General features: G+C 40.5%; 1 protein-coding gene across 16 annotated transcripts in view; it reads left to right on the forward strand.

Annotated features, from left to right (window-relative positions):
- Positions 1 to 696: 696 nt before the first annotated feature.
- SYNE1 (spectrin repeat containing nuclear envelope protein 1) overlaps positions 697 to 20,047 on the forward strand; it is a 462,745-nt gene continuing 443,394 nt past the window's right edge. For 15 of the 16 annotated variants that reach the window (XM_032338689.1, XM_032338697.1, XM_032338702.1 and 12 more), the window contains exons 1-2: positions 697 to 910; positions 9,729 to 10,011. In XM_032338689.1, coding sequence (XP_032194580.1) covers positions 9,945 to 10,011 — 67 coding nt within the window. In that variant the 5' untranslated portion in view covers positions 697 to 910; positions 9,729 to 9,944. Of the gene's footprint in view, positions 911 to 1,141; positions 1,439 to 9,728; positions 10,012 to 20,047 lie in introns of those variants that run through there. The other variant, XM_032338690.1, reaches the window with a different exon arrangement.

The raw sequence follows: 20,047 nt of genomic DNA on the forward strand, positions 1-20,047 counted from the left end.
GGTTTACCGGATTCCTTTCAGAAATTGTTGTTTTGATGAGATCTGGAAGAAAAAGGAGTTTGAAGAAAATGCACAGTTAAATCATGGAGTGTTGACAGCAAGTGAGGGAAAGGCAGGCAGCAAAGACGGCCCCTCCATTTAGCAAATTTAGAGAATGGAAAACTGTTTCGACAGATTAAAAATTTGATTCTTGCAACACAGCTTTCATTATTTTGGTTGCCATAATCCTGTTCGACTAGCGCTGCTTTGTTGGGGAAGGGAGACTGTGTTTGACTTTGCTTGGAGACCATAAAACCACAACAAAATAGATTCCGCTGAACGCTACTAGGCAACACCAGGATCTCCTCTCCACAACGCGAAGGACTTGTGAAAAAGACAAACGGCTCCCAATGTGTTGCATGCGTACAGGGCGTCTTAAGAAACCGAAGGTGGTTCTGAAGCATCATCTTCATGAATAACCAGGAATAAATAGAACTAAGATGTCAAGAGACTTCTCAGGAAATCTGAGCTTTATAAACAACAACAAAGTCTATAGTCTCACCACTTTCCCCAAAATTGTTTGCAACTGATCTGACAGCCAAAAGGTCAGCTGTTAGGATCTTTTTGGAAGTTGATTTGAAAGGAGTGTGCTCAATGTCCTCGCTGAACTGCATCACTTCCTTCCTGGGACCATCAGGGAACCTCCCCAGCCTTTCAAGATAGGTTCTGCTTAGAAAGGTCAAGCGGGCAGTGGGAACCCCGGGCGAAAGTTGGCGGCTAGTGCAGCGCATCTCTGCCCCGGCGTTCTCGGTCGTTCCTTCTCCTCCTCTCCCCCCGGAGGTGGACCCCGTAGAAAGGTTCCGCCAGAGGGTGGGTCAGGGCTCAGGTTTGCAGCTGTGGAGAAGCGCCGGAGGCCGTGCATCTCCAGGAGGTAGGGAAAGCCTCCGAGAGAGCCTCCAGGCCCCCGCCCCCGGCTCTTCTAGGGACCCGCTCATCCTGGAACCCGGCGCGGGGCTCCCGGCGCGGGGCGCGGGGCCGGGGAGGGGTGTGGCGGCGCAGGGGGTAGGACCCGCAGGCTGCCGGCGGGGTGGTGGCGGGGGGGGGGGGGGCGCTGAGCCCGCCTGGCCGACCTCCGCAAGGAGCTTCAGTGCAGGGGGCGGGGGAGAGTGGAGGGGGGAGGCCTAAAACCTCAGGGTGCATACGAGGGGAGGACTCGATTGCAGAGGGAGGGCAGAGTCGCCGAGCAGCTGGGCGCAGGAGTGAGCGAGCGCGCGAGCGGCCCGGGGGAGCGCGGCTGCGGCTCTGCCGCGGGCAGGGAGCCGGCCGGCGCGTCGTACTCCGTAACCAGGGCGGCCCGGCTCCCCGCAGCCCTGCAAGCCGAGCCGGAGCTCCCGGAGCCCGCCGCCGGCCGTGCGCTCGCTTCGCTGCCGGGAACCTGGACGAGCCCGGGAGAGTGAAGGTAAAAGGAAAGAAGGAAGAGAGAGGGAGAGAGAGAGAGAGAGAGAGAGAATATGAGTGTGGGTGCAAGCCGAACAAATTGCAAATTGTAAGCAAGTTTGTACTTGCACGTTGGGGTTGTGCGTGCTTAATGGGAGGGAGAGGGCGGTGATGGTGGTGGTGATGGTGTGTGTACGTGTCTGATACTCAGGGATGAGGAGATAAGGAGGTGGAGAGCGTCCTCCCCGCATCTCGTACGTAGATATCCCTATTAATATCCCCCTCTCGGATTGTCATTTCCGCTTGTGGCACTTCTTTTGGGCTCCCGTGATGCAGAAGCAAAAGGCAGCCACCGTCTTGTGATGGTCGGTACTGTTGCTACTATCAGATGGGAGATGCAGGGCGTTGGGCAAATTCTAGGAGCCTCCCTTCCTCCACCCTCGACTATTTTAGGAAGGGCTGGGGGGAGGGGAAGCGGGTAGCACGGCCCAGGGCTTGACGACGGCGCGGAGGCCGGGGCTTCAGACTGCTGGGGTGTCGCCGTGCAATTGCTTCCAGGAGGAGCCTTCGCTAGAGGGCAAGAGAACTTTGATCTCCTCTCGGGAAAGACAGGTTTCAGACGGAGATTTTGCAGGGCTGCCTAAGGAGTTCTGTGAAATGGTGGTTCACAGGGCGGCAGGTGCATGGCAAAGGGCAGAAAAACAGTGAGGAATCAAGCAGTTCTCAGCCGCTAAGCAAAGAAAGCCCTTCTGGAAACCGGATTGGGTGTGCTGCCCCGGGGTGCCAAGAGCTTGGAGGCTGCAAGTTCAGGCCCAGCCTGCGGAGAAACATCAGCCGTGAAACCAGGATTAGCATCCTGGAATGTTCATCTCTGAGCTTTTCAGTTTGGGGTGGAAAACCTGTATGTATCCGACAGTCTTCCGTGAACGTTCCAAGAAAGTTCTAAGCGAATTATTTTTCTCTTCTTGAGTGTCTATATTTTTGTCTTCATCTGAGAGCTTTTACTGAAGGAAGCACTTGTTTACCAAAGCCAGACTTGTGCAAGAGACAATGTAGTAATTTTCAGTTAAACAACAATCATTAATATGACCCACATCTGTACAAAAGGCTGATCTAATTCTTAGTCATGAAGATTTTTCTTTCAGAGGCTTGATGAAAAAGAAATAGTATGGGTAAAAAGTTCCTAATATTGCCTGAACAGGGTAATAAATACACATAGCTGTTTGTTTCTTGTGTTTTTGAGCCTGTTCCTTACTTTGTGGCAAATTTAGAACAAAATGTACCAGATCAATGCTAATTTAATACGTTTCATGCTGAAGATAAAGGCATGGCTTCAGACTGACTCAGATAGTCATATTGCTAGCTTTTGACAATATTCGCTATTATCATCATAGACTCATTTTTATCTTTCTTAACTAGTGATTTTTTCAGAAACTGGCTTGTTCCTGTTCTCACTGTCCCCATATAAAAATTCTTGTCACTTGATTCCTTCCTCTTGCAGGGGACCAAGGGGTGGGAAAATGCAGTTTATCGGTCAGACTCTTTCAAGAATGGCTTGTAGTTCAATGTGCAGGACAGGCTCTCTGAGAAGTCTGCAGCACACATAGCTTCTTGGAAATGAAAGGAGGTGTAACTGAACAGGATGTAGGAAGCCCTCGGCTAGGCAAGGTTGGTAACATTTTCTCAGTTCTAGATGCTGCAGCCACACCCATGGCCTGACTGTGACTGTCACGTGGTTCCCAAGGGCTCCTGGGAGGGAATCTGCATTTCTCCTCCTCTTAGATGTGTTGTAGGTGCCCTTCCTTGTGATCTAATCCAGCCAGAGCTAGTGTTTGGCAGGCGGATATATATACTCTAGCGAAGTAGGGGAGAAAGGTAGCTGATACCTTGGGGTCTGATTTATCCTCCAAGCTTACCAAAAAGTGTCGAACCATGACACATCGTATCCATCATGTTGATCAGCTCTGTACTTTGTCTTTTGCTTACTTGTTTACATTTTTGTTCTCCCAGAAAAAGGGCTGATTCTTACTTGTTACCCTGTACAGCTCATAATAATGAATAATTCACAGTACTGTTCACTGATAACCCGTACACATACTTTAGTCGTGTACTTATATAACTCCAGATGTCCATCTCCTTCCCTACTGCTTAGCCATCTTAGTGTTTATTAATTAGTACCATTGCTAAAGGATGAATGCAGGAAAACAATAATTAAATTTAAAATTAGACACTTCATGTGACTCACTCCAGCAAAGAACTTAGATGTAAGGGGGTGGAGGTGTATTTGTTGGCTTTTTAATTTGTGTTTAATAACGATTTTTAATAGGGGTCTTATCCTTATACATATTTACACATCTATTTTAGTAATATTTATATTTTGTTCTGCTCTGATGCAGTCTGTGTTTTATGCTCTCAGCCCATTGTTTTCAGGTAGAAATGAATCACATAATCTCTGGTGGTCACAGGATTTGCAATTTTCTGCTGTAGTTTCCCAATACCTAAAATTGTAGTTGCATTACTTTACCATGTGTTCTTGGGGCCTCACAGTGTTCTTCCCAGTGTTTTCTTCATGCATTTCTCTTTAGGAGCACAAACAGGAAACTCTTCTGGCAGCCTGTTGTCCATTTTGCTTAGAGACTGGAGACTGGAGTTGAGTTTTGATGATTTGCTGATTTGAGGTCAGCAAATTTGATGATTTGAGATTTGATGATTTGCTCCAGTGCTTTCCACAGGTGCTGCTAGAAGAGTGTACGGTTCAGATAGGAGACCCCCCCACCCCCGCCCAGAGCAGACCGCATCCATTCCTCCTGCTTTCTGCACAATCAGTGCAGCAGCAGTGGTCATCGATTGGGCATTCAATTTGCTCACACAGTTCCATGGACAGAACTCACCCTACTTTGTTGTAGTATTATTGATAACATCTCCCCCTCTAATAGGTAAGCTGGAAGAAGGGCTTATCTGTCTTGTTCATTGCTATTTCCTCAGTACCATTGTCCTTTATGAGTAGTTTCTCCATACATTTTTGATGTGTGAAATAAGCACTGGGCTCTTAATTCTCTGCTAGCTGTGGTGGATGTACTTAGCTGCGGTGGGTTCCTAGTTCCTTCTCCTGGAAGGATTTGGAGATCGTGCTGGAGACTGTTCATTGGTCACAATCTATCAATGTCTACCTGATCTTCCCTTTCTGTCCCAGTACAGGAGCCGTCCCCACCTCACCAATGCCCACAATCTCCTGCACCTATGAAACACCTTTTAAATTTCCCTGAAGACGGGGAGCTTGTTGATGGTGCTGGACCTTCCTCTGATGTTCTGGCTCTTAGGTCCTGCCCACAACCCAGATCACTGCTAGGTAATCTGTCACTTCCAGGAGTGAATTTCAAGCTCTTATGACCTTGTACGAGTCATTATTTCAGCTGTCACCTATGCTGCCATTGGCTTTGCAACTGACAAGCACACTGGAGAGCATCTCTCCATGTTGGACCCACTTCACATATTGCATATTGGAGAAACTGAGGCCAGGAGAAGGAAAATGGAAACCATATATTTGCTGGAACTCTGTTACATGCCGAGTGATCTGCTAAGAATATTACATATTGATCTTTTAAAATCTAACTATACAGGGTGCCTGGGTGGCTCGGTTGGTTAAGCAGCTGCCTTTGGCTCAGGTCACGATCCCAACATCTTGGGATCGAGTCCTATATCAACAAGCTCCCTGCTTAGCAGGGAGTCTGCTTCTCCCTCTGCCCCCTCTCCACTCCCCTCATCCCTCTTGTGCTGGAGTATGTGCACTCTCTCTCTCATTCTTAAAAATAAATAAATAAAATCTTTAAAAAATTAAAAAATACATAACTTATGCAGGATAAAATCAAACTGAATTGGCAATAAAATAACTTCACTTTACAGATTAAGAAATAAGTGTTCAGGAAAGTTAACTTTTCTTAAGGTCATATGGACACAATTTAGACTCTGTTCCAGATCTTTCTTAGTCCACAGTATGTGCATGCCCCATAGGTACCACATCCCCTGTGATAGGCCATTGTTGAGGACCTCCACACAGACAACCAGCTCAAACTCACCCAGCCGATTGGAACAGAGCTAAACCTAGAACTCAAATCTTCTAATCCCCAGTCTCCTTTTATATTTGTTTTATTAATTTGAAATTTTTTATATATGTCCCTGTAAGTGAAAGTATCAGTAAAAAAACAAGATATCATAATTTCACAATGGAGGAAATGTGTGTATACATGAGTGATGAAAGCAAATATTTTATCTTATGTCTGAAAAAGGAAGGATATTGCATTAACTTCTTTTGCAGTGAAGAGGAAGAAGTTTTCTGGGGGTTCTCTCATCGAGGGAAAGTATTATGAAGTTGACTCTAAGAACGTATAGATCAAGGGCTTAGCATGTTTTTAGGGATATACTTGGTATCGATGGTGGGGATGTTAAAACAAAGCGAGTTATAGACTCTATGCCTGCAGAATGCTCACTGTCTACTTAGAGTTGAGGCTAACCACAGTGATGAGTAAAAGACAAATCATATTTATAATCGTATAGATTGTTAGTGCTGAGTCTATACTGGAGTGTTTAGGGACAGCTTCAAGCTGAGTGTGGGTCCTGAGTCAGGTGTTTAGGGATCCTCTGGGTCTGCTCAGCTGACAGTGCCCCACCCAGGGGTGGGGGAAAGTTGTTTAGCAAGGATAGGAATGTATAAGGTGAAGAGTGTTAGAAGTAAAACCCGCATAGCCCTCCAGGCTGCTAAGCTCAGTTGATGGCACCATGGCTCACAGACCCTCAAGTCAGAATCCCAAGAGTCATTTCAGACACTTGGAGAACCCTACCAACTGCTTCCTAGCTCCCCTCCCTGATCAGTCACCAAGTCCTGCACATTTTACCTCCTAACGATTTAAAGATTTTATCTTCTACTCACTCACTGTCTAGTTTCAGTCTGTCATCATCTCCTATCTTGACTCCTCAGATACTTTCCTAACTGAACTTTCTGAATCTTTCAGTCTTGTCTTCTTCAAACACACCCTTAAAAACTGTATCTAGAATAATCTAAATTATACTTGGGCACTTTCAGCTTAAAATCCCTCAGTGGTTTGCTATTGCCTTCCAGAGAATCAGGACCAAGCTTCTGAGCATAACACACAGGGCCCTCAACCATCGGTGCTACCTCCTTCTCCAGCCTCAGCTCCAGAATGTCACCTGGTAGAGTCCTTCATGATCTCCCTGTTGGTAATCCCACATAGAATCATGCCGTTTCTTGTGTCCATGACTTGGCTTGAGCTATTCACTCTGACTGGCCTGTGCTTTCATATTTTTCTCCGGACTAGCTCCAACTTGTTTACGAAGACCCTGCCAAGACACTTTTGCGGAACCTTCTTATTGGTTTAAATCCCATCCTTTGTTTGCATTTTTCACCTCTACATTGGCACTTGCTCATGACATTGTTCTATTATTTTCTTCTATATTGTATCTTCTACTATGTTCGAAGCTCCTCAAAAAATAGAATCCATGTCATATTCATCTTGGGACCACCAGCTTGGAGCTCTGACATCAGAACACATTTGTTATACTGTAGAAGTAAGACTGGATACGTAACCTGCACTTGGACATAAGCAAAGAAATTCTGAGTTCAAAAGATAGGTATATATATATATATATATATATATATATATATATATATCTCAAATATGTTTTAAATACTTGATATATGTATCTCATATATACAGATGAAAGAGGAGGAGCAAGAGTTAAAAATTAATCTATTGTGTAGTATGATTGTGAACTAGAAGAAGGAAGAAACATGGTGATCTGTAATGCAGTGACTTAGAGAAATCCTTTTTAATTCCATAATTCTTGATTGATAGTAGGAGCCACATCTTTCATGAACTCCAGTGCTGGGCAGGGGCTGGCTTGGGATAGCTGAGTTAAGATGAATTTCTTCCTTCATCACTATTTAGTATATATATGTAGTTAGCTAGCTAGCTAGAGTTCAGAAAGTTGTATTCTTGCATTTGGAGAACTTAACTTTCTATTAGTTTAAAGGAGCCATTTGTAAGATTTTAGGCACTTCCCGCTATTTACTAGTCTCCAAATTATGGTGGGTTTTGCATGTGGGCAAGTGGAATATTTTCCCCCAGGAGATGAAGGCTGCTAATGGACACATAATTCCAGTAGGCTAAAGGCCTTGATACATGATAGGCTAGCCATAAGTAATTATTTATCCTCTGAGAATCCCTTAGAAAGCTACCCACTGTGAGTCACCTCTCTAGCCCAGAAGCTCACAGGTATTGGGTCCTCCTTCTACCAAATATCTTTTCAAGGAACCTAGAGAAGCCCCCCATTAGGGCTGTTCACTACACCACTTCACCCTAACTTGCTTAGAGACCAGTATATCCTTTCTTGCTCCATATACCTCTCTGATGGTTTTGCACACAAGGAAGCCGCCATATGCAATGTTTTGCATCCTTTTGGATATAGTATTCTAAAACAGGTAGTATCAGCTTTGCCTTCATGCATGCGAACCAGATGCCAATGTATACCAGTTTTAATCATGCCATTTAAAAATCAATTATAGTTTGTAATTATATTTTGTTACGTAACCAATCTCTCATAAATGATGTTGCTTGTATGACCATATGGTCAGGTTACAATATCATTTTTGATAACACTCCTAGACTCCTTTTGGTCTCTTTTTTTTCCTTCTGGCAGGTGGACCATCCCACATGTATGTGTTTTCTTTACAGGTTTGCCTTTACCATCTTCCCCTGCCTCAGCCCCATCCTTTTTCTTTACCTTCCTCCTCCTAAGGCAGAGATGCAGTGTGAGTTGTAATAAAGTGTCATCTCACATGGGCCACCTTAGTGTGGCCCCTTGGTTAAGCTTCTTTCCCTGGTCCCTCTTCACCCTCCTCTTCTTTCTTCATTATTTATCCTCTCCATAGCAAAACCTTCTCTTCAACTAACACTAGGGTTAGGAAATCCTTATTAAGAGTAAATGTCTCTCAAACCATAAGAGACTCTTAATCTCACAAAACAAACTGAGGGTTGCGGGGGGAGGGTGGGTAGGGAGAGGGTGGTTGAGTTATGGACATTGGGAAGGGTCTGTGCTATGGTGAGTGCTGTGAAGTGTGTAAGCCTGATGATTCACAGACCTGTACCCCTGGGGCAAATAATACATTATATGTTAATTTTTAAAAATTGTAAAAAGAAAAAAAAAGTAAATGTCTCTCAGTATGAAGTTTTCATCAACTACTCTCCTGTCTCTATTTCTCCTTGCTCAATTCAGAATGATGACTTAAACTTGACCAAAATAGAGAATTCAGGAAAGCGGTACAAGGGTTATGGCTTCTCTGTGCAGGCCACCCCCACCCCCCAAAACCTTAGCCTTCAACCTACTTTAGAGTCTTTCTGTATAGGAAGAAAAGTAGCTAAATCAAATCCATTTTGACTACTAAAAACAGAATATTTGAAACTGATGTTGTTAGAATGATATACTTTTACATTTTTACTGTTTTAATTCATCAAATTGTTATTAGAAGTTAAGATTATCTTGTTATTTTTATTTTTATTTTTAAATTTTAATTCTAGGGTAGTTAACGTACAGTATTACATTGGTTTCAGGAGTGCAATATAGTGATTCAGCAATTCTGTGCCTTACTCAGTGCTCATCTAGAAGCTAAGATTTAATCTCATTCCTGGAAAGTGTACAAATGAAACAGCAAAATAAATGTACAAAGCAGGTTGAAATAGCATTGATGAGAGAACTTGGGAATATTGAGAAATAGGACTCCCTGTTTTGACTTCATAATACATTCACTTTCATAGATCGATGGAGAAATTATAGTTTAAAAAGAAAACATGGAAGGGGCGCCTGCGTGGCTCAGTCAGTTAAGCGTCTGCCTTTGCCTCAGGTCAGGTCAGGTCATGATCTCAGAGTCCTGGGATCCAGCCCAAGGTCATGCTGCCAACTCAGCAGGGAGTCTGCTTCTCCCTCCTCCTCTGCCCTTCCCCCCACTCCTGCCCTCTGTCTCTCCTCAAATAAATAAATAAATAAATAAAATCTTAAAAAAAAAAAAAAAGAAAACATGTAATAAGGAAACCTATCTTTCTCAGCAACCATCTTTTTATATATGTCTCCTGTACTTTGTCAGATCTACAGACTCCTAGCATTTGCCAAGTACTTTCTACATGTTTCACTTGGTAATGAGTCATCTATTAAAACTGAAGAGAAATAGTTTTCTTTTTAACATTAGGGGGATCTATGTAGATTTTTAAAAAAATATCGTACCTCTTATGTTTGTTTTCCAGGTACCTGAGTTCACTTAACAGAACAGTCTTAAAATAAAAGAAGGAAAAGGAAAAGGGGTCCGGTCTTTGGAAGCGCTGCCCCCTCGCTCGCTGCAGTGGGATTCCCGTGCGACCCTGTAGACCCAGGGAGCCCGGGCATGTTTCCCTGAGTGGTGTGCTGCGCCTGCGCCCTGGGGCAAGAGTCCCTGGTCAGGGTGTCCTGCTGCAGGAAGCACCATGGCGGCTTCTAGGACGGCCTCACGGTCTCCTCGGGACATTGCCAACGTGATGCAAAGACTGCAAGGTAAGGGGCAGAGCGGTCGAGACCGGTTTTGTATTTTTAAATACACGTTAAAGTTCAAATACCAGCTTCACTCAGGGTCTTTTCAATGTGCTTGCACTTTATTTCCATTTTAGGAGACTACAAGGAATCAAAAGGTGATGTCTCTTTTCCTAGCGTTTTCAGACTAGTCCCTGCTCTTTCCAGGTGCTGTCTTTTTCATGTTGCAAAAAGACAAAGATCGAGCTCTCTGTTTAGCTTGGCGTCTGCATTAGTGTGACCTTGACGGTTAGTCAGTGGCCTGTTGGGAATCCAGTGATGGTCAAACTGCCCTTCAGTCACCAAGGACGATTCCCCACTGTGACCGTGCACAAGGTTACGATGATGGTGACAGAGATTGTACACGCTGGTCAAATAAGTCAACCAGTAGTTTACTTATCCCAACTAGAAAGCTCTACGAGATCTAGAAAGTCTTTAGGGAAAATGAGGCAGTGAGGCCCAGAGGGTTTGTGACATGACAAGACTGACAGTGACAGGCAGTGTGGCGACGGGAACCACATTCCCCACCGCTGTTTTTTTCTCTAACAGCACATGATGTTCTAGAAGAGAATTAGCCCTGAAATGTTCTGGCAGCTTATGGATTAATTCTGTAATGAATAAATTATGCAATTAATAAAGTCATTGTGAATCAGACATGCATTTAAACATGTATATTCCTTAAACCATGGAAATAATCATCTGTCAGCGTATGACAATATCGCTTCCTTGTCACCATCCTAATGCTGCCTCTCCCCAGCTTCAGAAGTATATTTTTAGAGACAAAAATAGCCAGATTTAACAGGGTTCTCTTCTAGTCTTTGTCAAGAGAGCTTAAAGGTAATGCTACACTTGGCTTGTTGTTTTTCAAGTCTTTCCAGCAAGTGATCACTGTGGTTTCACACCACAGCCGTCATAATAATCTCTAATAGTCCCACTTTCTTAGCTTTACAAGGTATTTGATGTGCATAGCGGTCATTTCCAGTGAAGGACTCTTGACTTTCAAATACAGATGAAGACTGTGGATATTCACAGCCCAGGGCATGCTCTCAGCTAGAGAAAGCCAGGGAGTTTCTTCATGTCTGACCAGGGACCACGAATTTCACTGAAACTTCTGTAATCACAAGGATCCTGCTCATTTTGGGTTGATTGTCTTGGGCTGATTTTTGATGCTTTAGTTCCAGTGATGCTTGTTTCACATTTATTGCTGGAAGACCTCATTGTCATGCCAGAAAGAGCCTGGTGGGATGAAAGATCAGATCCTTGCTGAATATGTGGGCACAGACCTCCTCAGTAGGCTAAAAAACAAAACAAAACAAAACAAAGCAAAAAAAACCCCAAAGCCCTCTGATTGGGTCTACACAATGCCAAGGGTCTCCAACTGAAGTTGTACATCTTTATTTGGAGAGATTGAATTCAGAACGTAGAGTTCCATTTTTCTGTCTGTATCTGTCTTTGCTGCTTCCTGGGTACAAATTCCTGAACCATTTTGTGCCTCAGTGACCTCATTTATGAAATTATAAGAAGGAGCCTAGCAAGTCCCTTATAAAACTGTGGGGGAGATAATTAGGTAATAAAGCAGATTTTCCTTTGAGTCTATTGAATGTGAAAATTCTCTGGATGACATATATATATACACACACATACACACACAATAAAACAAAATTGTAGAGACTAAATTTGAAAAAAATTCAGAATCAGATTATGATTCTATGAATAGCTTACTCTTTATTCTTATTTTGATTCAAATGAAATTTTTTTTACTAAGGTAGTGGTTGGCATAAGAGGAGCGGGAAGAGGACCGATGCCTTAGTGTTTTATTATTTTCTGTAATGTATAGATAAGTGGTTTTTCTTGAAAGGTATGTGGAGTGGGGGAAAACACTGGAGCCCCACTCCCCTCCCAAATCTGGACTGTGACAGTGGATGTCCTATGTAACATCTGGGCATTTGGGGACCCTATTTTTAAAAGGTGCTCTGTTCTCACTCTGGATTGTTTCAAGATCAGTGAGATGATGATAAAAGTTCCTTTAAAAATCATAAATAGTGTCATCTGGTGAGGTGTTCAAATGGTCATGGAAGAAAAGTGGATTAGGAGGCATAAGCTTGATAATTTGTTGCAATTTTTTCTAGCCATGCAGACTTGAGAACAAATGTTAATGGTTTTATATATTACATGCCAACTAAAACTAGTAATTTTATTATATAATAAAGTGACTATACTCACTGTATTACTTTCCCCTTTCTAGTAAAAGAATGAATTATAACATGTCAAAGACTATCTAACTAGAACAATAAACTTTAATCATTCAATAGAAGACAAAATTAATGAGCACTAGATATTTATCATTAGTTTTTAGCATTAGTTATTTTGTATGTGTGTGTGTATATATATAATTAATGACAACAGAGTATAAGGTCTGCACTGCCCTAAGATGCAACGGGTCTAGCCTACAGATGTGGAAACACATCGTAGAAGTGAAAGAGATCTGGTGGCTCTATCTGTCGGCATATCGATCTGCTGGGTTACTTGTGCTGATTCAGCTGGCTAGGTCTGTGTCTCCCGTGCATCTCACTCATTGTGTATCCTACTGATGCTTGGAGTCCAAACAAGAATCAACCTGCCTGGACAGAAGAGACCTGTTTTCTGTCAAAAGTATTTAGTGATTCTTCTTGCCTGGTAGAACCTCCAACCCAGTGACCGTGGTGCTAATAAATGGAGGACTGGCATTATTGCCCAGATAATTGTGACAAATGAGGGAATGTGTTTGAGGAAAAATCTGTTACCTTAAATAGAATCAGAGTTGCTGTTTGCAAAGTTCAAATCCATAAGAACATTCTTCTAGAATCCCCTTTTCTTTGCTTAGAGTGATAATCCAAGCAACTAATGCCCCCCTCCCCGGGTTTTCTTGTCATATCAGATCTGTGTATAACTAATAAAAATCATGTAGCTTTGAATAGCGGCAACTTGGCTTTGCTCTCTTGCTTATTTGGTTTGCAACCATAATTGTTGACTGTTTTTCTGCTTTTAATTTTTATTTCTATTGCTAGGGAATTGAAGCACACACAGATTGCTTCGTGATTTAGCTGCTACTGTAGCAGTTCAATATTTCACCTTTGCCAATATTTGTGCTTGTTTGAGCATAATGTTTTAAGCTGGGATTCTGAATTATGGATGAGCAGGCCGACTGCAATGCAGAGTTTCATTTGCTCTTAAGAATAATGAACGTTTCTGTAACTTTCATCAATTTAAATATAACCTTAAAAGCAAATACAAGGCAATAGAATAATACAGGAGTATTAAAATTTTAAATGCTCTTTGAAGGCTAAGGGGACCCATTTCATGGTGGCTTATGGAGTGCCTTTAGTTTTTAGTCAAATCAGGAAAAAAATGAATGTCTGAACTCCTAAGATTATAAATTTCTTTAGGATACTGACAATAACTTTGTAAATTTCATCATGTTGCTGCATAACATCTGCTTATAAAAGATTTGTTGAGTAACTTTGGTCAAATAAATATGTTTTCTTCATTTTTTTCATTTGAAGATAAACTGTCAAAGTTTGAGGATTTTTAAATTAACATATTAAATGTTTGTAAGATAGGGCAGTATCCATACAATCTTACAGAGTGAAAAGATTCAAAATGGGCATACTACTGTGTCATATAGAGATTACTTGGATAAAAAAGGAGGATTATTGGCTAAAAGTAGAGTTTTTATTTTTAGATCTGTGAATCAATTCAAAGAAAAAGAAATGAGAAAAGGGATGAATATGTCCTGTTGCAGATATAGCCAAGAAGTTTGCTAACTGCTCAGTAAAAGATAATCATGACCTCCCTCTAAAATTGCTTTTGTGACAAACTTTAAATTCTTTTGGTTAAATATAATATTTCCTATAAATCCATGATACTGTAAAAGAAAACCTCAGACTAACAGAAAGGTTAACTGAAAAGTAGAATCAGTAATAATAAATAGTGAGATAATTTTTGGTATTTTAAATTTTTTAAATTTTAATTCAGTTTAGTTAACATATAGTGTAGTATTGGTTTTAGGAGTAGAATTTAATGACTGATCACTTACATACAACACCCAGTACTCATCCCAACAAGTACCCTCCTTAAAGCCCATCACCCATTTAGTGCATCCCCTACCTGCCTCCCCTCTAGCAATCCTCAGTTTGTTCTTAATAGTTAGGATCTTTTATGGTTTGCCTCCTCCTCTGTTTTTATCTAATTTTAATATTTTTCCTTCCCTCCCACTATGTTCCTCTTGTTTTGTTTCTTAAATTCTACATATGAGTGAAATCATATGGTATTTGTCTTTCTCTGGCTGACTTAATTCACTTAGCATACTCTCTGTTCCATCCAAATTGTCACAAATGGAAAGATCTCATTCTTTTCTGATGGCTGAGTAATATTCCACTATATCTGTTTATCTGTCTATTTATCTATGCTACATCTTCTTTATACATTCATCAGTCAATGGACATTTGATCTCTTTCCATAATTTGGCTGTGTTTGATAGTGCTGCTATAAACGCTGGGATGCATGTGTCCCTTTGAATCAGCATTTTTGTATGCTTTGGGTAATTATCTAGTAATGCATTTGCTGGGTCATAGGGTAGTTGAATTTTTAACTTTTTGAGGAAACTCTGTACTGTTTTCCAGAGTGGTTGCACCAGTTTACATTCCCACCAACAGAGTGTGATGGTTTCCTTATCCCTGCGTCCTTGCCAACATCTGTTGTTTCCTGAGTTGTTAATTTTTGCCATTTTGATAGGTGTGAGGTGGTATCTCGTTGTGGTTTTGATTTGTATTTCCCGAATGCTGAGTGATGCTGAGCATATTTTCATATGTCTGTTGGCCATTTTTATGTCTTCTTTGGAGAAATACCTGTTCACGTCTTCTGCCCCTTTCTTAATTGGATTGTTTATTTTCAGGGTGTTGATTTTGACTAGTTCCTTATAGATTCTGGATATTAGCCCTTATTCAATATGTCATTTGCAAATATCTTCTTCCATTTCATAGGTTCCCTTTTAGTTCTGTTGATTGTTTCCTTCACTGTGCAGAAGCTTTTTATCTTGATGAAGTCCCAATAGTTCATTTTGCTTTTGTTTCCCCTGCCTCTAGAGACATGTCTGGTAATCAGTCCCTGTGGCTGAGGTCAAAGAGGTTGCTCCCTGTGTTCTGCTCTAGTATTTTAATGGTTTCCTGTCTTACATTTAGGTCTTTCATCCATTTTGAATTTATTTTTGTGTATGATGTAATACAATGAGCCAGTTTTATTCTTCTGCATGTCACTGTCCAGTTTTTCCAACACCATTTGTTGGAGAAACTGTCTTTTTTCCACTGGATGTTCTTTCCTGCTTTGTTCAAATTAGTTGGTAATACAGTTAAGAGTCCATTTCTGAGTTCTCTGTTCTGTTCCATTGACTAATGTGTTTGTTTTTGTGCCAGTACCATACTATCTTGATGATTACAGCTTTGTAATACGGCTTGATGCCTCCCAGTTTGATTTTCTTTTTCAACATTACCTTGGCTATTCAGGGTCTTTTCTGGCTCCATACAAATTTTATGATTGTTCCAGTTCTGTGAAAAATGCTGGTGTTATTTTGATAGAGATTGCATCGAATGTGCAGATTGCTTTGTCCAGTTAGACATTTTAATAATATTTGTTCTTCAAATCTATGAGCATGGAATATTTTTCCATTTCTTTGTGTCTTCTTCAATTTCTTTCATAAGTGTTCTATTGTTTTCAGCATACATAACTTTTACCTCTTTGTTAGGTTTATTCCTAGGTATCTTATGGTTTTTGGTGCAATTATAAATGAGATTGATTCCTTGATATCTCTTTCTGCTGCTTCATGATTAATGTATAGAAATGCAACAAATTTCTTTATATTTATTTTGTATCTTGCAACTTTGTTGAATTCATGTATGAGTTCTAGCAATTTTCTGGTGGAGTCTTTGGGTTTTTTACATAGAGTGTCATTAATCTTCAAATAATGAAAGTTTGATTTCTTCCTTGCTGATTTGGATGCCTTTATTTCTTTTCATTGTCTGATTTCTGAGGCTAGGACTTCCAGTACTATATTGAACAACAGTGGTAAGAGTGGACATCCCTGATATGTTCCTGACCTTAGGGGAAAAACAAAGTTTTTGTTTACTCTAAGTTGTTTTTCTCCTGTTGAGAATGATATTTAATATGGGCTTTTCATATATAGCTTTTATGATATTGAAATATGTTTCCTTTATCCCTAATTTCTTTAGGGTGTGTACCAAGAGCAGATGCTGTATTTTGTCAAATGCTTTTTCTGCACCTACTGAGAGGATCGTGTTGTTCTTTTTCTTTCTTCTATTAATGTGTTGCATCATGTTGATTTTCAGATAGTGAAACACCCCCTGCAGCCCAGAAATGAATCCCACTTGATTGCGATGAATAATCCTTTTAATGCACTGTTGGATTTAATTAACTAGTTAGTATCTTGTTGGGAATTTTTGCCTCCATGTTCATCGGGGATTTTAGCCCATAATTCTCCTTTTTTTTTTTTTTTTTAAGATTTTATTTATTTATTTGACAGAGAGAAATCACAAGTAGACGGAGAGGCAGGCAGAGAGAGAGAGAGGGAAGCAGGCTCCCTGCTGAGCAGAGAGCCCGATGCGGGACTCGATCCCAGGACCCTGAGATCATGACCTGAGCCGAAGGCAGTGGCCTAACCCACTGAGCCACCCAGGCGCCCCATAATTCTCCTTTTTAGTGGGGTCTTTGTCTGGTTTTGTAATCAAGATAATGATGGGCACATAGAATAAGTTTAGAAGTTTTCTTTCCACTTCCATTTTTTTGGAAGAGCTTCAGAAGAATACGTATTAATTCTTCTTTATATGTTTGGTAGAATTCCTTTGGGAAGCCATCCAGTGCTGGACTCTTGTTTGTTGGGAGACCTTCATTACTGATTCAGTTTCTTTACTGGTTATGGGTCTGCTCAAATCTTCTATTTCTTTGTGTTTCAGTTTTCATGGTTTATATGCTCCTATATATGCATGTCTTCCGGATTACCCAATTTGTTGGCATGTAATTACTCATAAAGTTCTAATTATTTGTATTTCTGCTGTGTTGATTACAGTCTCTCCTCTTTCATTTGTGATTTTATCTACTTGGGTCCTTTCTTTTTTCTTTTTGATAAGTCTGGCTAGGATTATATCAGTTTTTTTAATTCTTTCAAAAAACCAACTTTTAGTCTTGTTGATTTGTTCTACTGGGTTTTTAAAATCTCTGTCATTTATTTCTGCTCTAATCTTAATTATTTCTCTTCTTCTGATAGGTTTAGGCTGATTTGCTATTCTTTTCCTAGTTTCTTTAGGTGTAACGTTAAGTTGTGTATTTGAGACTTCTTGTTGAGGAAGGCCTATATTGTTATATACTTGCCGGAGGACCACCTTTACTGTGTCCCAAAGGTTTTGGACTATGGTGTGTTCATTTTCATTTGCTTTCATGTATTTTTTTTTAATTGTATCTTTAATTTTCTGGTTAACCCATTTATTTTTTAGTAGAATGTTCCTTTTTTAAAAAAAGATTATATGTATTTATTTTACAGAGAGAGAGTAAGAGAGCACAAGCAAGGGGAGCATTGGAGGAAGAAGGAGAAGCAGACTCCCCACTAAGTAGGGACCCCAATGTGGGGATCCATCCCAGAACTCTGGGATCATGACCCGAGCTGAAGGCAGATACATAACTGGCTGAGCCACCCGGGTGCCCCTTTAGTAGAATATTCTTAAATCTCCATGTCTTTATGGTCTTTCCAAATTTTTTCTTGTGATTGACTTCACGTTTCATAGTGCTGTGGTCTGAAAATATGCATGATATAGACTCAGTCTTTTTATATTGGTTGTCCTGATTTGTGACCCAGTATGTGATGTATTCTGGACAGCATTCCATGTGCACTTAAAAAGAATGTGTACTCTGCTGCTTTAGGATGTCCATCTGGTCCAGTGTGTCATTCAAAGCCATTATTTCTTTGTCAATCTTCTGCTTAGATGATCTGTACATTGCTGTGAGTGGGGCTGTTAAAGTCCCCCACCATTATCATAATATTATCAATGAGTTTCTTTATGTTTGTTTTAATTGATTTATATATTTGGCTGCTCCAAGTTGGAGATGTAAAAACGTACAGTTGTTAAGATCTATTGGATAGACTCCTTTATTATCATATAGTGCTTATCTTCATCTCTTATTACAGTCTTTGGTTTAAAATCTAGTTTGTCTGATATAAGTATTGCTGCTCCAGCTTTCTTTTGATGTCCATTAGCATGATAGATAGTTCTCCACTCACTGAATTTCAATATGGAGTTGTCTTTAGGTCTAAAATGAGTGTCTTATAAGCAACATATTGATGGGTCTTTTTTTTTAACGCATTCTCATAAAACTATGTCTTTTGATTAGAGTATTTAGTCCATTTACATTCAGAGTAATAATTGACAGATAGGAATTTAGTGCCATTATATTACCTGTAAAGTTGCTGTTCCTATAGGTTGTCTCTGTTCCCTTCTAGTCTTTGTTGCTTTTGGTCTCTCCTACTCAAAGGGTATCTTTTAATAAATCTTGCAGATCTGGTTTAGTGTTCACGAACTCCTTCAGTTTTTGCTTGTCTTGGAACCTCTTTATCTCTCCTTCTATTCTGAATGGCATCCTTGTTGAATATAGTATTTTTGGCTGCATATTTTTCCAATTCAACAAGTTGAATATATCATGCCACTCTCTTCCGACCTGCCAAGTTTCTGTGGACAGGTCTTCTGTCAACCTGTGTCTAGCCTTATAGATTAAGGGCTTTGTGTCCCTAGGTGTTTTGAGAATTTTCTCTTTATCTTTGTATTTTGTGAATTTTACTATGCTGTGTCTTGGTGTTGATCTGTTTTTGTTGATTTTGATAGGGGAATTCTCTGTCTTTTGGACTCGAATGACTGTTTCTTTTCCCATATTAGGGAAGTTTTCAGCTGTAATTTGTTCAAATAAACTTTCTGACTTTTCTTCCTGCTCTTCTTCTTTTGGGACTCCTACGATACGATACAGATATTATTGTGTTTTGTGGAATCACTGAGTCCCCTCAGTCTATATTTGTGATCTGATAGTTTTCTTTCCCTCTTCTTTTCAGCTTTATTATTTTCCATAATTCTATCTTCTATTTCACCTATTTGTTCCTCTGCTTCTTCCATCCTTGTTGTGATTACATCCAGTCAGTTCAGCATCTCAGTCATAGCATTTTTTTTTATTTCGGACTGACTAGTTTTTATGTCTTTTATCTCTGTAGCTAGGGTTTCTCTGGTGTCTTCTATTCTTCTTTCAAGTCTAGCTAGTGTTCTATGAATGTTGTTCTAAATTCCTGTTCATATATATTGCTTATATCTGTTTTAAGCAAATCCCTAGCTGTGATTTCTTCTAGATCTTTCTTTTGTGAATTCCTCCACCTTGTCATTATGTCTAGGTTTCTGTCTTTTGCATCTTATGGAAGCTTGTTATGTTTCCTGCTCCTGAGAATAATGCTATATTAAGGAGTTATACACTATCTAGGGCCTGGTGCTTCAGAAAGTGTTTCTGTTGTGTGCTGTGTGCTCACTGTTAATGTATTTTGAGTGCTCTTTCCCAGAGGCAGTCCTCTGCAGAGTTCCTCCTTACTTACAATGGGGGATGTTTGGACCTTTAACTAGGTGTGTTTTGATTTGTTTGTTAAGGTAAGCCTGGAGGGAGAAAAACCTGATCCAAGAGAGAAAAGGAAAAGGAACAAAAAAGCAAACAAACCGATAAACAAAACAGATAAACAAAAAACTGTAAGACTGATTCCAAAGAAAAAAGAAATAAAATTAAATTTAAAAAATAATTATGAAAACAACAACAACAAAAAGCCTGGTCCTATTTCCACCAGAACCGAAGCTACTGATTTGGAATACTCTGTGATCAGTAGACTTGGTACCTATGGTGGGGCCAGTGATGGTCTTCTGAGGGAGAGGCCTGATGTGCTGGCTCACAATCAGAC

The sequence above is a fragment of the Mustela erminea genome, chromosome 4 (assembly GCF_009829155.1).
Source record: "Mustela erminea isolate mMusErm1 chromosome 4, mMusErm1.Pri, whole genome shotgun sequence".
NCBI classification, from domain to species: domain Eukaryota; kingdom Metazoa; phylum Chordata; class Mammalia; order Carnivora; family Mustelidae; genus Mustela; species Mustela erminea.